Source organism: Caretta caretta, chromosome 2, assembly GCF_965140235.1.
Source record: "Caretta caretta isolate rCarCar2 chromosome 2, rCarCar1.hap1, whole genome shotgun sequence".
Taxonomy (NCBI): Eukaryota; Metazoa; Chordata; order Testudines; family Cheloniidae; genus Caretta; species Caretta caretta.
The window spans coordinates 1,977,899-1,997,885 of NC_134207.1; the positions used below are offsets into that span (position 1 = coordinate 1,977,899).

General features: G+C 59.0%; 1 protein-coding gene across 2 annotated transcripts in view; it reads left to right on the forward strand.

Moving 5' to 3' along the window:
* WDR97 (WD repeat domain 97) overlaps positions 1 to 19,987 on the forward strand; it is a 71,298-nt gene that overhangs the window by 47,429 nt on the left and 3,882 nt on the right. For both annotated transcript variants that reach the window (XM_075124853.1, XM_075124854.1), the window contains exons 16-25: positions 457 to 612; positions 5,159 to 5,314; positions 5,570 to 5,701; positions 7,107 to 7,244; positions 8,741 to 8,875; positions 9,703 to 9,846; positions 13,797 to 13,994; positions 15,775 to 15,896; positions 17,803 to 17,968; positions 19,036 to 19,110. In XM_075124853.1, the coding sequence (XP_074980954.1) occupies positions 457 to 612; positions 5,159 to 5,314; positions 5,570 to 5,701; positions 7,107 to 7,244; positions 8,741 to 8,875; positions 9,703 to 9,846; positions 13,797 to 13,994; positions 15,775 to 15,896; positions 17,803 to 17,968; positions 19,036 to 19,110 (1,422 nt within the window). The remainder of the gene's footprint in view (positions 1 to 456; positions 613 to 5,158; positions 5,315 to 5,569; positions 5,702 to 7,106; positions 7,245 to 8,740; positions 8,876 to 9,702; positions 9,847 to 13,796; positions 13,995 to 15,774; positions 15,897 to 17,802; positions 17,969 to 19,035; positions 19,111 to 19,987) is intronic.

Sequence of the window (19,987 nt, forward strand, 5' to 3'; positions counted from 1 at the left end):
TGTGTGTGTCAGGGGGTAGGGGTGTGTGTGAGGGGTGTGGGGCTAGGGGTGTGAGGGGTGTGTGTGAGGGGGGTAGGGGTGTGTGGGGATGTGTGAGGGGGTAGGGGTGTGCGGGGGGTAGGGGTGTGAAGGTGAGGGAGGGGGGTGAGGTCCGGTCCAAGCACCATCCCCGAGCAGGTGTCCCGTGGCTCCCCTGCTCTCTCTGCCCCCGTCTCCCCCTGGCCCCCCCGTGGCTGTGCTGTGGACACACAACCCGTCACAAGCCCCACTGCACAAAGCTGCAGCTGCTCCCCGGAGCGCGGGCGGCTGCCGGGCGGTTTGGCCCCGTGGGCTCTGCCTGCCCCGCAGTGGAAGCTCCTGCCCTGGTGCCTGGCGATGGTGCACGAGGCAGCCGCACAGGTGCAGCGCGTGGGACCTGGGACGTGCACGGTGACAGCGAGCTCCTTCGTCCCCCAGGCTCCCGCGGCAGATGGGGTTTGCCGAGAGGACGCCCTGGAGCCTCCCGCAGGCCGGGGCTCACCTTTAGGGCTTCCGACCCCCAGCACTTCTCGAGGGCTGGAAGACTCCCTGCGCCGCACCTCGCTGGCAAGGATCCGGAGTCAGATATCCCAGGTAAGGGCTTGGGTCGACGCCGAGCAGGCTGGGGCAAGGCAGCAGGTCTGCTGCCGGATCTGATCTCGCCTCGGGCCTGGCTGGGGGTCGGGGGATACACCTGATCTCACCTCTGGGCTGGCTGGGGGAGGAGGTTCCAAAAAGAATGAGATATGTTCAGGGAGGATAGATCCATCAATGGCTATTAGCCAGGATGGGCAGGGACACAACCTGCTGTTCTGGGTGTCCCTAAACCTCTGACTGCCAGAAGCTGGGAGGGGATGGCAGCGAATCATAGAATCATAGAATATCAGGGTTGGAAGGGACCCCAGAAGGTCATGTAGTCCAACCCCCTGCTCGAAGCAGGACCAATTCCCAGTTAAATCATCCCAGTCAGGGCTTTGTCAAGCCTGACCTTAAAAACCTCTAAGGAAGGAGATTCTACCACCTCCCTAGGTAACGCATTCCAGTGTTTCACCACCCTATTAGTGAAAAAGTTTTTCCTAATATCCAATCTAAACCTCCCCCACTGCAACTTGAGACCATTACTCCTCGTTCTGTCATCTGCTACCATTGAGAACAGTCTAGAGCCATCCTCTTTGGAACCCCCTTTCAGGTAGTTGAAAGCAGCTATCAAATCCCCCCTCATTCTTCTCTTCTGCAGGCTAAACAATCCCAGCTCCCTCAGCCTCTCCTCATAACTCATGTGTTCCAGACCCCTAATCATTTTTGTTGCCCTTCGCGGGACTCTCTCCAATTTATCCACATCCTTCTTGAAGTGTGGGGCCCAAAACTGGACACAGTACTCCAGATGAGGCCTCACCAATGTCGAATAGAGGGGAACGATCACGTCCCTCGATCTGCTCGCTATGCCCCTACTTATAAATCCCAAAATACCATTGGCCTTCTTGGCAACAAGGGCACACTGCTGACTCATATCCAGCTTCTCGTCCACTGTCACCCCTAGGTCCTTTTCCGCAGAACTGCTGCCTAGCCATTCGGTCCCTAGTCTGTAGCTGTGCATTGGGTTCTTCCGTCCTAAGTGCAGGACCCTGCACTTATCCTTATTGAACCTCATCAGATTTCTTTTGGCCCAATCCTCCAATTTGTCTAGGTCCTTCTGTATCCTATCCCTCCCCTCCAGCGTATCTACCACTCCTCCCAGTTTAGTATCATCCGCAAATTTGCTGAGAGTGCAATCCACACCATCCTCCAGATCATTTATGAAGATATTGAACAAAACCGGCCCCAGGACCGACCCTTGGGGCACTCCACTTGACACCGGCTGCCAACTAGACATGGAGCCATTGATCACTACCCGTTGAGCCTGACAATCTAGCCAGCTTTCTACCCACCTTATAGTGCATTCATCCAGCCCATACTTCCTTAACTTGCTGACAAGAATACTGTGGGAGACCATGTCAAAAGCTTTGCTAAAGTCAAGAAACAATACATCCACTGCTTTCCCTTCATCCACAGAACTAGTAATCTCATCATAAAAGGCGATTAGATTAGTCAGGCATGACCTTCCCTTGGTGAATCCATGCTGGCTGTTCCTGATCACTTTCCTCTCATGCAAGTGCTTCAGGATTGATTCTTTGAGGACCTGCTCCATGATTTTTCCAGGGACTGAGGTGAGGCTGACTGGCCTGTAGTTCCCAGGATCCTCCTTCTTCCCTTTTTTAAAGATTGGCACTACATTAGCCTTTTTCCAGTCATCCGGGACTTCCCCCGTTCGCCACGAGTTTTCAAAGATAATGGCCAATGGCTCTGCAATCACAGCCGCCAATTCTCGTGTCAATGATCCCGTGATAATGGCCCTGTTCTGTTCATTCCCTCGGAAGCACCTGGCACTGGCCGCTGCGCCTGCCGGGCTCGATGGACCATTGGTCTGACCTGGTGTGGCCGTTCTTTGATTCTTACGTTCTCTAGCCTCACAGCTGTTTGGCGGTGAGGGGAGAGTGGCAGGACAGTCCATAAACCACAGGGAAAGAGAGGGACCAGTCCTGGGGTGACTGGCAAGTTATAGAGGAGAAGGGAGAATCTGGCTTGGGGTTACTGACTGGCTGGGAGGGGTCTGTCTTGGGGGGATTATTCTCCTTTACAAACTTGGCCTCCATGTGCCCACTGCCAGAGCCCTGCGTCAGACCCCGCGGCTGCCCCGCAGGAGAGCAGCGCAGCCAGGCCCGTGTGCTGATCCCCGCCCTGGAGGAGATGATAACATGACTCACAACGCAGCTCCCTTTGCTCCTGTCCCTTCCCCGCCAGGCGCTGGGCCCTGGCTGGGGGGTGCGTGGCCAGGCTGGGGAGTTTGCTGTGTCTCCCAGCCCGTTACTCGCCACGGGGCCGTGCCGGTGCTCAGCCTGGTCCCACCTGGTTGGAATGTCAGTTTGTTGCCTGCCAGGTCTCTGGGGACGTTCCCGGGGGGAGTCGGTGCCACGAAGCTGGAAGGTGTCGCCACGGACCCCAAACCCACCCGCCTCGCCCCTCTCCGCGCGTCTGTCGGACAGCGACGTCCCAGAGACGCCCGAGTCCCTCCCTTCCTCTCACCCTGGTACTCGCCTCCCTAGGGAGCACCCTGGGCCGCTGGCACAGCCGTAATGGAGCCCGTCTTTGGGGAACAGGCGTGGGGAGGCAGGCTGTGGGGCCGGGCCGGTGTGTAGACGGCCGCGATTCAGTGTCTGGCAGTGCCAGTGGGGCCGGGTGCGTCAGGCAGGGGCTGGCTGGGGTGTCGTGGCTGGGCGAGCGCTGGCAGGGGTGTGTGTAGCAGCCGGTCACGGGATCAGGAATAGACTCTGCTGGCCACGGGCCCAGGGCCCCACAGCCCACCCCAGCCAGTCGCCCCGTTCTGGGCGGGTCGGACCCATCTCTGGCAGAGACCCGAGGGGCTGTCGCTTGGTTGCCCTCTGGGGCCCCACTGGGTTGAAATGGATTGGGGGTGAGGGGTGGCAGGAGGGCGGGTGTGTGTGGGGAAGGGATGAGGGGGTTGGGGTTTGTGTGTCTGTAGAGGGAGTGAGGGTGTGGGCTGGGATTGATGAGGTGAAGGGGGTGTGGGTGGTGAGTGGAGTGGGGGCAGGAGTGAGGGGCATGGGGGGATGAGGGTGTGGAGCACGTGGGGGGTGGGGGCAGGGTTAGGAGCAGGTGTGTGCAGTGTGGGGGTGTGGGTGAGGGAAGTGGGGGTGAGGTGTTTGTGGGGGGGGTAGAGGTGTGGGTGTGTGTGGGGGTAGGAGTATGTGGTGGGGAGGTAAGGGTGTGTGTGTGAGGGGGGAGGGGTGTGTGTGAGGGGTGTGAGGGGGGAGGGGTGTGTGTGTGGCGGGGTAGAGGTGTGTGAGGGGGAGGGTGTGGCGGGTACGAGTGTGTGTGAGGGGGTAGGGGTGTGAAGGTGAGGAGTGTGCGTGTGAGGGGAGTAGGGGTGTGTGGGTGTAGGGGTGTGAAGGTGAGGGGTGTGTGTGAGGGGTGGGGGGGTATGGGGTGTGAAGGTGAGGGGTGTGTGTGAGGGGTGGGGGGTATGGGGTGTGAAGGTGAGGGGTGTGTGTGAGGGGGTAGGAGTGTGAAGGTGAGGGGTGTGAGTGTAAGGCGTGTATGTGTGGAAGGGTAGGGGTGTGAGGGGTGTGGGGGGTAGGGGTGTGAAGGTGAGGGATGTGAAGGTGAGGGGTCTGTGTGTGGGGGGGTAGGGGTGTGGGGGGTAGAGGTGGGGGTGTGAGTGTGAGGCGTGTTTGCGTGAGGTGGTAGGGGTGTGGGGGATAGGGGTGTGTGGGGTGTGTGTGAGGGGGTAGAGGTGTGAGGGCTGTGTGGGGGGTAGGGGTGTGAATGTGAGGGGTGTGGGGGATAGGGGTGTGTGGGGATGTGTGAGGGGGGTAGGGGTGTGAGGGCTGTGTGCGTGAGGGGGTAGGGGTGTGGGGGGTAGAGGTGTGAGGGGGATGGGGGGTGAGTGTGAGGGGTGTGTGTGTGAGGGGGGTAGGGGTGTGGGGGTAGGGTTGTGTGGGGTGTGTGAGAGGGGGTAGGGGTGTGAGGGGTGTGGGGGATAGGGGTGTGTGGGGATGTGTGAGGGGGGTAGGGGTGTGGGGGATAGGGGTGTGTGGGGTGTGTGTGAGGGGGTAGGGGTGTGAGGGCTGTGTGGGGGGTAGGGGTGTGAATGTGAGGGGTGTGGGGGGTATAGGTGTGTAGGGATGTGTGAGAGGTAGGGGTGTGAGGGCTGTGTGTGTGAGGGGGTAGGGGTGTGCGGGGGGTAGGGGTGTGAAGGTGAGGGAGGGGGGTGAGGTCCGGTCCAAGCACCATCCCCGAGCAGGTGTCCCGTGGCTCCCCTGCTCTCTCTGCCCCCGTCTCCCCCTGGCCCCCCCGTGGCTGTGCTGTGGACACACAACCCGTCACAAGCCCCACTGCACAAAGCTGCAGCTGCTCCCCGGAGCGCGGGCGGCTGCCGGGCGGTTTGGCCCCGTGGGCTCTGCCTGCCCCGCAGTGGAAGCTCCTGCCCTGGTGCCTGGCGATGGTGCACGAGGCAGCCGCACAGGTGCAGCGCGTGGGACCTGGGACGTGCACGGTGACAGCGAGCTCCTTCGTCCCCCAGGCTCCTGCGGCAGATGGGGTTTGCCGAGAGGACGCCCTGGAGCCTCCCGCAGGCCGGGGCTCACCTTTAGGGCTTCCGACCCCCAGCACTTCTCGAGGGCTGGAAGACTCCCTGCGCCGCACCTCGCTGGCAAGGATCCGGAGTCAGATATCCCAGGTAAGGGCTTGGATGAATGCTGAGCAGGCGTCGGGGGTTCAGTGGGCTGGCTGGGGGGCAGGGTCTCTCTAGCCTCGCAGCTGGCAGGCTGGCTGGGGGGAAAGAGAGAGCGGCCAGGCAGCTGTTGAGCTGCAGCCTCCCCTACCGCGGCCGGGGTACAGGTGCATGAGGTGGGCCGGGAACAGGAAGGAATGAGAAAGGGGCAGATGCAGCCAGAGCAGCGGAATAACTCCCTTCTGCGTCCGGGTCCCCCAGGCTCGCCAGGAGGCCGCGGCAGCCAGTGAGAGCCAATGCACCGGCAGCCACAGCCGGTCACCTTCACAGCAGATCACCAAAGTCAACAGCCATGGCCCCTCCGCGTCTCAGGTCAGCAGTCAGACGTCCAAGGTGAGCCCATGTGAGCTGAGCAAAGCCTGCTGGGGATCCCACCGCAAACTCCTGCCCATTTTGCCACCGCAAGCAGTCGCTACCGAATTGCCGCGGCGGCGGGAAGAGTGGCGGGGCTGCCGCCGAATTGCTGCCGCAGGACACGGACTGCCGCCCCAAGCACCTGCTTGGAAAGCTGGTGCCTGCAGCCGGCCCTGCACCTGCCACCATGGTCCTGAAGACCCCCAGGTCCCAGCTCAGTGTTTCTCAACCTCCGGCCCAGTCAGCACACAGCTGCGGCCCATGGGGCATCCTCAGGGCCATACAGGTAGTATTGGATGCAGCCCGCAGTGGTCAATGGTTGAGAACCACTGCCTAGCTCCTCTCTGATCCCCTGACTGTCGAGGCCTGGGCATGTTTCCTTCCCCTTTCTGTGGCTGTCTAGCTCACTGACCTCTGCGTCCTCCAGCTCTGAGCGCCACGCACGCTGTCCCGGCTCAGGGCAGCCCGTTACCCCAGCCGGGATGCAGCGGGCATCCGAGCACCCAGCTCTCCAGTGAAAGGTGCTGATGTTGTCTCCTGCTGGAACCTTCCTCTCCAAGAGCCCTGCAGAGGCGTGCGGATCGCTCCAGAGCCATCCGCACTGCCCAGGGAGCCATCCACACTGCTCAGGGCCTGCCCTCTCCACCTGATCTCTTCCCTTTCGTGCCCGTCCTTCTGCTCTGGGGAATAGCTCCTCCCTACTTAGCTGTTTCCCATTTACTGCTCTGGGCCTGTCAGCCCCTCCCCTGGGCCGCCCAGGCCTTGGTGCCCCCCCAGTGGGTGAGGATCTGTCACAACCCCCTGAAGAATTAGGCAGGGGAGGAGGAGCCGCTATGCAGCATTCCCCGGCCCTCCTGGGTGCCCTGCACAGACCATGCAGTGCACGGGGACAGGCCTCCAGCTCAGCTCTGGGAGCCTTATTTTGGAGCTGGCCCAGAAAGCCAGTTCTGCTGGGGACGGACTGGCTCTTTAAGAGAACATGTCTGCATGTTGTGACTGCTGACAAGTAGACTAGAACACGAATGGCGTGCAGGCCAGTGTAGTTCCCCAGGGGCGTGGCAGGATCCTCCGTGGGCAGTGATTACACAGCAGCCGCGCTTCCTGGCCCTGTTCACCGGGGGGCAGTGTGTGGCCTGGCCTGGATCCCCCGTGGATGGTGGTTGCAGCCTGGCCGTGTGGCCTGGCCTGGTTCCCCCAGGGATGGTGGCTGAGGCCCAGCTGCGTGGCCTGGCCCGGAACCCCCGTGGATGGTGGTGGCAGCCCGGACAAGTGGCCTGGCCCGGATCCCTCGTGGGTGGTGGCTGTGGCCCAGCCGTGTGGCTGTGGTTTGCCGTGCCCCTGGAGCGCGAGCTGCTCTCTGATATGTTTTGTTTCTGTTTCTCAGGAGTTGTCCCATCTGCAGGTCCGCAGGCTGTCATCCGGCTTCCTGCCCAATTCGGTGGTGATGCAGCAGTTCCGGAGCCAGGATGACATAGAGTCTTCGAGGGAATCGCTGCAGGCCACGTGGCTGGAAGTGCAACAGGTAGAGGGGTGCGGATGGTCCAAGAGAGAAAGCGCTATCCATAGGCAGAGATCTCCTGACACCTCTCCCCAGCACTCTGCTGCTCCTCGCTGTTTCCCAGGGGAGCCTCTCCCCTGGGCTCCGGTCTGGAGCCCCCGTTGTGTGTCCTGCTCTCCCTGAATCTCCTGGGGATTCCCTGCGCTGCAGTGCAGTGATCTGCAGGCTCCAGCAGGGAGACTGCTCCCTGCCTCTTGGTCTGCTCCTCCCGCAGCCAGGCCCGCTGGGTGCTGGGGCAGTGGCCTGGGCCCCACTGCAGGCAGGCCAGTGGTGCTGCCCTCTCCCAGCTGCGGGGCAGGCAGATGTTGCAGGCATGGGGGTTGCAAGCTGAGCCAGGAGACCTGCTCAATACACACAGCATAAAACCTACCCCCTTGCCGAGTGAGAGTATCTCCCGGCCTCCCTGTCAGTGGAAGGAGCTGAGCTGCAGCCAGAGGCGTGAGGTGACTGAGGAGGAGCCTGGAGGAGTCTCTGCAAGGACCAGGGCAGAGGAATCAGGCAGAAGCCCAGCCTCGCTCCTGGAGAGTCGCTGTGGTCAGTGCTGGTCTCCACACTCCTGTCCCACTGCTCCGTCATCCCACCCCGGGGCTTGGAATCAGGGCAGCCTCCTTGAGCAGAGCAAGGCCCCAGACTGGCCTGGCCATGGGCTGGGCTTACGGCGGGAGCCCCAGGGCCTCGTTTTTGTCCGAAGGTCAGAGTCACGAGAGCAGAGCAGTGAGTTCCTGCAATGACACCGTTCCCACGGCTCTTACATTCATAGATTCATAGATACTAAGGTCAGAAGAGACCATTATGATCATCTAGTCTGACCTGCACAACGCAGGCCACAGAATTTCACCCACTCACTCCTGCGAAAAACCTCTCACCTCTTCCCACAAGTCTTGTGTCAGCTCACAGCCAGCTGCCCTCCCCGGGCCAGCATTATACCCTGGGGTAAGCCAGGGAGCACGGGTGTCACCCTACACCCTACCCCGTGGCACTCACAGCCGGCTGCCCTCCCCGGGCCAGCATTATACCCTGGGGTAAGCCAGGGAGCACGGGTGTCACCCTACGCCCTACCCCGTGGCACTCACAGCCGGCTGCCCTCCCCGGGCCAGCATTATACCCTGGGGTAAGCCAGGGAGCATGGGTGTCACCCTACGCCCTACCCCGTGGCACTCACAGCCGGCTGCCCTCCCCGGGCCAGCATTATACCCTGGGGTAAGCCAGGGAGCGTGGGTGTCACCCTACGCCCTACCCCGTGGCACTCACAGCCGGCTGCCCTCCCCGGGCCAGCATTATACCCTGGGGTAAGCCAGGGAGTGCGGGTGTCACCCTATGCCCCACCCTGTGGCACTCACAGCCGGCTGCCCTCCCCGGCATTCAGACACTGGGAGATCCCACCTCTTGACTCTCAGAGCCCAGGGGGATGTGGGTGCAGCAGCAGGCAGAAAGGGGCAGCTCCTCCTCCTCCTCGCTAGGGTCAGGTGGAGAGGGCAGGCCCTGAGCGCGGCAAGGAGCGGCAGGGCGCCGAGGAGGAAGAGGACGAGGCGGCCAGGACAACGGCGATTCTAGAGAAGATATCCGTTTCCCTGCCTGTCCCCAAGTGGAAGGAGGTAACTTGTAGCAGTGTCTGCAGTGGGGGTCTGGGATCTGCCAGCTGGCCCCTCTGTGCCCAGATTGATCCCAGGGTGGTTTTTACTGAGCTGGGATGTTTCCTCTTGAAAACCAGGTGCCCTGAGCATGCACCCTTTGCCACCCCCGGGATAGCTGGTGAAGGACACGTGTTCAGGGAGAAGAGACGATGTGACGCAGCGGGGAGGGGGGAGTGTTGACCTGGGAATGTGGCAGGGGAGTTTCAATGGGAGACCTGAGAGCCTGTCACCTGAGCCAGGAGGGGGAGGGGAATGTGAACAGAGGCTGCAGGAGGGAGCCTGCTGGGGGGGTTTAGTTTCAGTTTGGTGCTGGGTGGTGGAACGCAGGGAACCCCAGGGCTGGGGTCTAAGCTCCCTGCTTCCCCAGAAGGACTTGACTGAGGGGTCCTGGTTGTACCCAGAAGCTCTGCTTGAGACTGTGTTCCTATTGTTCAATAAACCTTCCGTTTTACTGGCTGGCTGAGAGTCACAGCGAATCCCAGGAAGAGGGATGCAGGGCCTGGACTCCCCCACACTCCATGACAGAGGCCTGTAAAGGGCCTCTTTATGCTGCCCCAGGCTCTCGTCACCTCTAGCAAGCTGGCCTGCGTGGCTCCGGGCAGTCTCTGGGCTGGCCTGCATGGCTCTGGGCAGTCTCTGGCTGGCCTGTGTGGCTCTGGGCTACCTTTGGGCTGGCCTGCATGGCGCCGGGCTGGCTCCGGGCTGGCCTGCGTGGCTCCGGGCTAGCTCTGGGCTGGCCTGCGTGGCTCTGGGCTGGCTCTCCTGGCTCACCTTTGCTTTTGTTTCAGAGTGTGACGAGTTTTTTCCTGACGCAGCCGGATGAGTTTGAGCAGCCCCAGGCCTCTGCCTCTGGAGGCGAGATACCATCCTTCATCCTCCAGTTCGAGGACACAGAATGGTTCAGGCAGATCTACCCCGTCCTCAGCTCAATGGTGAGACGCTGCCTCGGTCTGTGTCACTGGCCAAACACAGCAGTGTGGCCGAGTGAGCAGAGTACAGGACTGGGAGCTAGGAGCGCCCGAGGGTTAACCCCGTCTGTGGCACAGGCTTGCCGTGTGACCGAGCGCAAGCCAGTGCCCCAACAGAGTGGGTAATAGACGGAGCTATTTCACGGGGCTCTGAGGTTTAGCCAGTTAACAGTGGCCCGGCACTGGGAGGCTACAGAGCTAGCAGAGTGCCAGGTATTGTTATGATGTGTGGTTTAGAAGCTGTCCATCGATGGACTGGCGTTAACCCCGGCGCCAGGAGTTCTGACTCTTCAGCCCTGGCAGCAGGCAAGAAGGGCCCATGCCAGCACAGCATGGGGAGGGCTCTCTGTGCACACACAGCACTGGCTACCGCTTCGTGTTCTCCCGCCTCTTGCGAGAGGCTGAAAGGCCATTTCGCTTCTCCCCGGGAGACCGCAGAGGTTAGCTTAGTAAACTTTAATTTCTGTGGCTTGATGAATTTCACTGCCTCGTTTCATAGGATCATAGAATCATAGAATATCAGGGTTGGAAGGGACCTCAGGAGGTCATCTAGTCCAACCCCCTGCTCAAAGCAGGACCAATCCCCAATTAAATCATCCCAGCCAGGGCTTTTTCAAGCCTGACCTTAAAAACTTCTAAGGAAGGAGATTCTACCACCTCCCTAGGTAACGCATTCCAGTGTTTCACCACCCTCCTAGTGAAAAAGTTTTTCCTAATATCCAACCTAAACCTCCCCCACTGCAACTTGAGACCATTACTCCTTGTCCTGTCATCTTCTACCACTGAGAATAGTCTAGAACTATCCTCTTTGGAACCACCTCTCAGGTAGTTGAAAGCAGCTATCAAATCCCCCCTCATTCTTCTCTTCTGCAGGCTAAACAATCCCAGCTCCCTCAGCCTCTCCTCATAACTCATGTGTTCCAGACCCCTAATCATTTTTGTTGCCCTTCGCGGGACTCTCTCCAATTTATCCACATCCTTCTTGTAGTGTGGGGCCCAAAACTGGACACAGTACTCCAGATGAGGCCTCACCAATGTCGAATAGAGGGGAACGATCACGTCCCTCGATCTGCTCGCTATGCCCCTACTTATACATCCCAAAATGCCATTGGCCTTCTTGGCAACAAGGGCACACTGCTGACTCCTATCCAGCTTCTCGTCCACTGTCACCCCTAGGTCCTTTTCAGCAGAACTTTTGCCGAGCCATTCGGTCCAAAGTCTGTGCATGGGATTCTTCCATCCTAAGTGCAGGACCCTGCACTTATCCTTGTTGAACCTCATCAGATTTCTTTTGGCTCAATCCTCCAATTTGTCTAGGTCCCTCTGTATCCTATCCCTACCTGCCACCGTATCTACCACTCCTCCTAGCTTAGTATCATCCGCAAATTTGCTGAGAGTGCAATCCACTCCATCCTCCAGATCATTTATGAAGATATTGAACAAAACCGGCCCCAGGACCAACCCTTGGGGCACTCCACTTGATACCGGCTGCCAACTAGACGTGGAGCCATTGATCACTACCCGTTGACCCCGACAATCTAGCCAACTTTCTACCCACCTTATAGTGCATTCATCCAGCCCATACTTCTTTAACTTGCTGACAAGAATACTGTGGGAGACCGTGTCAAAAGCATTGCTAAAATCAAGAAACAATACATCCACTGCTTTCCCTTCATCCACAGAACCAGTAATCTCATCATAGAAGGCGATTAGATTAGTCAGGCATGACCTTCCCTTGGTGAATCCATGCTGACTGTTCCTGATCACTTTCCTCTCGTGTAAGTGCTTCAGGATAGATTCCTTGAGGACCTGCTCCATGATTTTTCAGGGGACTGAGGTGAGGCTGACTGGCCTGTAGTTCCCAGGATCCTCCTCCTTCCCTTTTTTAAAGATTGGCACTACATTAGCCTTTTTCCAGTCATCCGGGACTTCCCCCGTTCGCCACGAGTTTTCAGAGATAATGGCCAATGGCTCTGCAATCACAGCCGCCAATTCCTTTAGCATTCTTGGATGCAATGCATCCAGCCCCATGGACTTGTGCACGTCCAGCTTTTCTAAATAGTCCCTAACCACCTCTTTCTCCACAGAGGGCTGGCCACCTACTCCCAATGCTGTGTTGCCCAGGCAGCAGTCCGAGAGCTGACCTTGTTCGTGAAGACAGAGGCGAAGAAAGCATTGAGTACATTAGCTTTTTCCACATCCTCTGTCACTAGGTTGCCTCCCTCATTCAGTAAGGGGCCCACACTTTCCTTGGCTTTCTTCTTGTTGCCAACATACCTGAAGAAACCCTTCTTGTTACTCTTAACATCTCTTGCTAGCTGCAGCTCCAGGTGTGATTTGGCCCTCCTGATTTCATTCCTACATGACCGAGCAATATTTTTATACTCTTCCCTGGTCATCTGTCCAATCTTCCACTTCTTGTAAGCTTCTTTTTTTATGTTTAAGATCCGCAAGGATTTTACCGTTAAGCCAAGCTGGTCGCCTGCCATATTTACTATTCTTTCGACACATCGGGATGGTTTGTCCCTGTAACCTCAATAGGGATTCCTTGAAATACAGCCAGCTCTCCTGGACTCCTTTCCCCTTCATGTTATCCCCGCAGGGGATCGTACCCATCAGTTCCCTGAGGGAGTCGAAGTCTGCTTTTCTGAAGTCCAGGGTCCGTATTCTGCTGCTTACCTTTCTTCCCTGTGTCAGGATCCTGAACTCGACCAAGTCATGGTCACTGCCTCCCAGATTTCCATCCACTTTTGCTTCCCCTACTAATTCTTCCCGGTTTGTGAGCAGCAGGTCAAGAAAAGCTCCCCCCCTAGTTGGCTCCTCCAGCACTTGCACCAGGAAATTGTCCCCTACGCTTTCCAAAAACTTCCTGGATTGTCTATGCACCGCTGTATTGCTCTCCCAGCAGATATCAGGATGATTGAAGTCTCCCATGAGAACCAGGGCGTGCAATCTAGTAGCTTCTGTGAGTTGCCGGAAGAAAGCCTCATCCACCTCATCTCCCTGGTCCGGTGGTCTATAGCAGACTCCCATCACTACATGACTCTTGTTGTTCACACTTCTAAACTTAATCCAGAGACACTCAGGTTTTTCTGCAGTTTCATACCGGAGCTCTGAGCAGTTATACTGCTCCCTTACATACAGTGCAACTCCCCCACCTTTTCTGCCCTGCCTGTCCTTCCTGAACAGTTTATACCCATCCATGACAGTACTCCAGTCATGTGAGTTATCCCACCATGTCTCTGTTATTCCAATCACGTCATAATTCCTTGACATTACTAGGACCTCCAGTTCACCCTGCTTGTTTCCCAGACTTTGTGCATTTGTATATAGGCACTTGAGATAACCTGCTGATCGCCCCTCATTCTCAGTTTGAGGTAGGAGCCCTCCCCTCTCACACGCTCCTGCCTGTGCTTCCTCCCGGTATCCCGCTTTCCCACTTACCTCAGGGCTTTGGTCTCCTTCCCCCAGTGAACCTAGTTTAAAGCCCTCCTCACTAGGTTAGCCAGCCTGCTCACAAAGATGCTCTTCCCTCTCTTCGTTAGGTGGAGCCCGTCTCTGCCCAGCACTCCTCCTTTATATAACACCATCCCATGGTCAAAGAATCCAAAGCCTTCTCTCCGACACCACCTGCGTAGCCATTCGTTGACTTCCACGATTCGACGGTCCCTGCCCCGGCCTTTTCCTTCCACGGGGAGGATGGACAAGAACACCACTTGCGCCTCCAACTCCTACCGAAACCCTGCAAAGCTGCACCTGCGCGTGCCTTGCCATGGCAGAAAGTCGGGCAGCTGGCGTGGGATTGGGGGTGTGACCCCCCCCAGAGCCCCTGAGCAGGCTCATTTTCTCCCCACACATAGAAAGGAGGAAAGGGGAAAGGAGTGTCTCAGAGTGTCCCCTTTGCCCCTTGCCAGGATTCCCTGCAGGGACTGAGCATGAGCGGGTTTGTGCGCCAGCTCCTGGAGGCGCTGCTCTCCGTGGATTACAGTGCAAAGACTTACATAGTCCAGGCCATCCTAACGCTGCATGAGCAGGTTGGGGTGGAGAACGGCCGTGAGGTCTGCAAGGCCCTGCTGCTCATCCTGAACAAGAGCGACCCGCCCAAACTGCAGGTAAGGATCCCGAGGTTCAGAAGGGTTAGCATGCCCCAGGGCCGTGCTAACTGCACCCCTGCACACCAGTGCTCTGCAGCACTTGGGTGGGAAAGGGCAGTGGTAATCCTTCCCCATCCGCTCCCCAGGATGGTCTGAAACGGCTCCCTCTGGGTTAGGGTGCCCAGATGTCCCAATTTTATAGGGACAGTCTCGATATTTGGGGCTTTATCTTCTATAGGCACCTATTACCCCCCACCCCCTGTCCCGATTTTTCACACTTGCTGTCTGGTCACCCTACTCTGGGTATAGCTTGGAGCCCTCAGAACTGATGGGGATTGGTTGCTAGCTCTGGAGAACCTGTAGTTTCCTGGCCACCCACAATGATCTCCAGGGAGCTGGAAGCAGAACTAAAAGGAGTGGCTGTGTAACGGGGCTCATCTGGAGCACAGTCAGAGGGGAGGAGAGCATCTCTCCTGCCTCCAGCCCAGCAGTCTGATCACAACCCCACGCAGCTGCCAGAGCCACCAGTCATGGAGACAGGCATCCACCTCTGCCACCAACAGAGAAAACCAGACCTGCTACAAAGGGGAGAGGCCAGAGACGGGGCGAGAGGCAGAAAGGCCTGAGACAGCAAGGGGGTAACACACCAGATTGCCTCCAGGAAATCAACCAGGAGACCCAAGGAAGCTGCAAGTCCTAGAATTGAGGGGCTGAGAGTCTCAGTCTGAGGTGGAGCTCAATGAATTGATCAGATTGAGAACAAAGTGGTGAAGGGTCAGTTAGGAGAAGCCGAGACCCGTAGAAAGGCCACAACAAGAGGTGGTGACAGGCTAGTTAGTGTCGTTCCCACCCAGCCCTTAGGAAGGAACGAGGCAGGGTGCTGACATCAAACCAGGAACTGTTCCCTTTGCCCATGGGTATGGCTGACCAGAGGCCATGCATGGCAGTGTCTTGTGCCCCTGTGCTGGGCACACGCCCTGGTACGTGTGGTGCAAGGTATGTGCGTGGAGCTCTGCACCAGGGTGTTTGTGCTTGGTGCACGCATGGGGATAATATCGCCTGTCTCACCAAAGGATCTCAAAGCACTTCACAAACTTCAGGCACGACCCCCCCACCCCCGGCGTGCAGCCCCCGGACGTAGCAGACGCCATGGTCAGGATCAGATCCAGCCTTCACTGAAGGCAATGGCAGACTGTGATGGGAACTGGGTAAGGTCCTCAGTGCACGGCAATGGTGCGCAGTGCGTTAGGAGAGGAAGTGAAGAATGTGTCCAGATGGCCCTGCGGGGGAACGTGGACCCCTCCTCATACAAACTGGTATTTGATGTGCTTGTGTGCATGCACCAAGCGCAAGTGGGATCTTGTATCAGCCTGCTGAGGGGACAGTCTGTGCCGGTTCGGGATGGAGTGCTCGTTAGCATTTGCAGTGCATGGCTGTGTCTATTTACCTAGTGCCTTCTGTCTGCGCTGGGTCATGACAGTCCAGCCGCCTGCTGCTTCCTGGCTCTCTGCTACAGGCCTCTGAGAGAGGGAGGGTCTCAGCAGCCCTGACTCAAAGGTCTTCAAAGGGAAGAAGGAGAATTCCCCCCACATGCCCCTGCCCTAGGGGCCTCCTGAACTCCTGTGCTCCGTACCATATCTGGCTGCCACTTCGCCATCAGCCAGCATGCTGCCACGTGAATAGGTTTTTCTCGTTCTTCGGTTGCTAGTCCCAGCCTGAGCCTCCGGGCATCCCATGGGGGAAGCTTCTTCCTCGCTGGGACTGGGGCAGGCTAATGCTCTGTCTTCTCTCTTCTCAGGAAAAGATGCAGAAAAAGTTTGTCCTGACCTCCCTGAATGCCCTCATGGCCTTCTGCAGAGACAGTAAGGAGCTGCTGCTGGAGCTTATGGCATACTTCCTGCACAGTCCCATCTCCAGCAGGTGAGGGGCTGGCTGCGTGCAGGGATGACCAGCATGCAGTGTGAAGGGTGGGCTGGGGGCACAGAGCCACGCACTCCGCCAGTGACCTCAGACTCCTGGCCTCCATGACAAGGGTGAGCTTTGGGCTCCATTGCTGGGGGACACTGGTTGCTCTAGATGAGGGAAGTCTGGGTAAAGTGCCCTGCACCAGGGCTGTGCTGCACTCATAGGCTATCCCCAGTCAGTACTAGCCAAACCCCTCCCGTGCCTGTTCCCCCAATCAAAGGGTTCTGTCGGAGATCCCGGGGGTGCGGCACTCGATCCAGTGAGCGGGCAGGGAGCACAGCCAAGACCAAAGCTGAGGAGTAGCCAGTGCTGCTCAACATGGTAGCACCTGTCATGAACATATTCCAGTTGTGGCTAACTCTGCGCCCCTCCAGGACAGAATGAGGGCAGGCCCAGGTCACCTCTTTCCCCTCTGCTTCCTCTCTGCACAGTCTCCCCACCCTTGGCGAGAGGGTCCTGTGCAGCCCTGGCTGTCTGCGCCCCTGCATCGAATCCTGCGTCTCCCTCTCGCTATCACTGATCTGGCGGGGAGGGTCACGGGCGTGCAGGTGCTCCTGGACGTGCTCGCACGTAGGAGATGCCCATTGGACCCTGTCGAAAGGAGAAGAGTCCGTGCCTGGGAACTCAGCGTCTGTGGTGGGGGGCCTAGGGGCCCTTCACTTCTGTGTTAGCCCCTGTCCTTAGGGGAAGCCAGCCAGCCCCAGAGCGAAGGAGAGCCTGCAAACGGCTGGGCACGTTGCAACGCGCCGGGATGCTTGGGGCTGAGGGTTCAGGCTCTGGCCAGCGTGTAGTGAGAGAGGGACTTGGAGACCCCCTGACACGCAGTGACAGATTTAAGCCCACATCCCCTTGGTCTGAGGATCTGAGTTCTGGCTGGCTTGGGGTCCAAGAGCACTTTGGTTCACATTTCCATCTGTCAGGAGGAGCCCACCACTGGGGAATGGGGGCAGGCGGTGCAGGAAGGAAGTGGGGATGCAGGCAGGGCGTGAGGCTGGTCCCCGCTGCCCTACACTGCCCGTGTGTTTGAATTTAGCACGCTGCCATGTTACATGCCAAGGTGTGATCTGAGACGTCCCATAATACATAGTGTGGCTCGGGGCTAAACTCAACCCCCTGCGGCAGGGCGTGGGGCACAGAGCAGGCGGTTGCTGCGGGAGCTGGGCCCACCAGCCATCACGGCTCAAGGCAACAGAGAACCACTTCCAACCCCCTCATCTAAAGGGAGGAAAGGCTCCCCCCCCCCCCCCATCCTGGGCCTGTCAGGTGGGGCATACACACAGCACAAGCCGCTCGCAGCTCGTCTGTCCCTGGGGGCCTGTCACGGAGTGTGGGGGAGTCCAGGCCCTGCACCCCTCTTCCTGGGATTCACTGAGACTCTCAGCCAGCCAGTAAAACACAAGGTTTATTGGACGACAGGAACACAGTCCAAAACAGAGCTTGTGGGTACAACCAGGACCCCTCAGTCAAGTCCTTCTGGGGGAGCAGGGAGCTTAGATCCCAGCCCTGGGGTTCCCTGCGTTCCTCCACCCAGCACAAAACTGAAACTAAACCCCCCCAGCAGGCTCCCTTCTCAGCCTGTCTTCACATTCCTGGGCAGAGGTGTTACCTCCCCCTCCCCATCCTGGCTCAGGTGACAGGCTCTCAGGTCTCCCCTCCCCAGGGCACATTCCCAGGTCAACGCTCCCCCCTCCCTGCTGCCTCACATCGTCACAGGGCATCAGTCTGATGCTGCCAGAGGCTCGCACTGCAAGCCAGCTCGCCTGGCCCCCAGGGGACACACTGGGGAGCTCGCTGAGCTAGCATCAGCTTCCAAGGGGAGGGACAAATGTCTTCCCAACGCTGGTTTCTCCCGTGCTCTCAGGCAGTCCATTAAGGCTCTTTTCATAGAGCTGGGCCTGGAGGATCCACATCGCTATTTCTACCAGGAGATGGACTCTTGGGACCTTTCCAGGGAGAAGCCTGTCACCAAGGCAGCGCTGAGGAGAATCTGCGCACAGTGGCTTGAAGGAGCGATGCAGGATTTCCAGGTGCTGTCCCTCCCGCCGAGGGCTGGGCCTGGGCTGCCTGGAATGACAGCACACCGGGAGTTTGGCTCTTCAGCATGGGAGGGTCTGTTCCTGCCAGTGGGAAGCAAGTAACCACTGCCCGGCCCCCCAGGGGCTGTGAGCTCTAGTGCAGGGGGCTCAAAGCAGCGGCCAGGCAGGGACCCCAGTGGGGTCGTCGTCTCTTCCCTCTAGCAATTATGCATGTGTAAAGACCAGCAGGCCGGGGCTGGGGAAGGCGCTCCTGGGGAGCGAGGGAGCAGGCTAAGCCTCGTCTACACTTGAAATGCTGTAGTGGCTGAGGGGAGGGGCCCTTATTGTCGGAGTTAATTCACCTGCCCGAGAGGTGTAGCTAGGCCAAGGGGAGAATTCCTCGGCCGACCTCGTGCTGTCTACGCTGGGGTTAGGTTGGCATTGTGACGTCTCTCCAGGGTGTGGGTTTTTCACACCCCGACTGACATGGCTAGGCCAGTGCAGGTTTTAAGTGTAGACCAACCCCTAGAGAGAGGGGGGCTAGTTCAGAGAAAGGGGAATCTGCAGAGCTTGGAGGCCTGGCTCACCCTCCCAAAGCGGCTGTGCTCACAGGCTGCCCTCCTTAGTCCCTCCTCAGACGAGGGTCCTCACGTGGAGGCTGAAAATCTTATTATAGAAACGTGGCCAGCTGAGTCCTGCTGCCACCTCAGACTCCCCACCCCCGCTCCATTTGGATGCTCTGTCCAGCTCGGGAGCTTCTGCAGCAGGGCCCTTCTCTTCGGGCCTCGGGCTGCAGCCCAGCACGTTGCTGGTGTGATACGAATGCTCATCACGGTAATAACGTGTCAGGCAGCAAAGCAGAAAGGGGCTGGAAAGTTTCTGCTTCAGGCTCTCCCAGCTGCTTCCTTCCTGATCCTGGCCTCCTCCTGCCTGCTCCGGTGTTTTCTCCACCGCTGCCTGCCCGCAGGTTGTGGGATCGAAGCAAACCAGTCCCAGGTTATATGAAGAGATTCTGTGAGTTTGGGGGTTGGTGGGAATGGGGAGGTTCAGGTCTGACTGGTTACGTCTGTTTGCTCCAGGATCACAGGAGCAGCGTGCTGGAGCCGTTGCAGGCACGGGTGGGGAAAAGGCGCTTCTCTGACAGCAGCCCAGAGGTGAGGCCAGTGCCGTGGAGGTGTCTTCAAGCCAAGCTCCTGTTGCATGGCCCAGTGTCTCCCAGACCGTACGTCTCAATGCCAGGACAAGGCCCACCGCCAGCTCTCTGCTCCAGCTGCTTCCTCCTCTCCCCAAGTATCTGCAGCCTTAGCCCTGTAATCAGGGCTAGCGCAACCAACAGGCGAACTAGGCGGTCACCTAGGGTGCCAAGTGGTTGGGGGTGGCCAAGAGTGCGCTCCGGGGCGGCGGTGGAGCGGAGGTGAGCTGGGGCAGGGGGGCCAGGGGAGGGCCGCCTGCAGCAAGTAATAGGGGTGGGGGGGCTGTGCGCAGGGGCACCGCTCCCTGCCCCAGCTCACCTTTGCTCTGCCTCCTCCTCTGAGCGCACCGCCCTGCTCTGCTTCTCTCCCTCCCAGGCTTGTGGCGCCAAACGGCTGATGGGCGCCGCAGGCCTGGGAGGCGGGAGAAGCAGCGGTGTGCTCGGGGAGGAGGCGGAGCAGAGGTGAGCTGGGGCGGGGAGTTGCCGCATGGCTCCCCGGGCCGAGGGGACGGGGGGAGTAGCCACACGGCCCCCGAGGGGGCAGCGGGGAGCTGCCGCGGGGGGGCGCCTCAGGGCGGAGTGGGGGTGGGAGGTGGAAGTTTCGCCTCGGGTGCAAAACATCCTTGCACCGGCCCCGCCTGCAGTGATGTAGTTACAGATCCTGAGCAGAGCCGGCACAGGCGGCTCCCGCAGAAGAGAGGAGCCGTGACCCCACCGCCCCAGTTGCTGGCCGGGTGAGCAGACCCACAAAGCAACGTCCAGAGCTAGTGCCCTGGCCGTCAGGGAGGAAGTGTCCTGCGGGCTCGGATACCATGGTGAGGGTGCAGTCTATTCGTGTG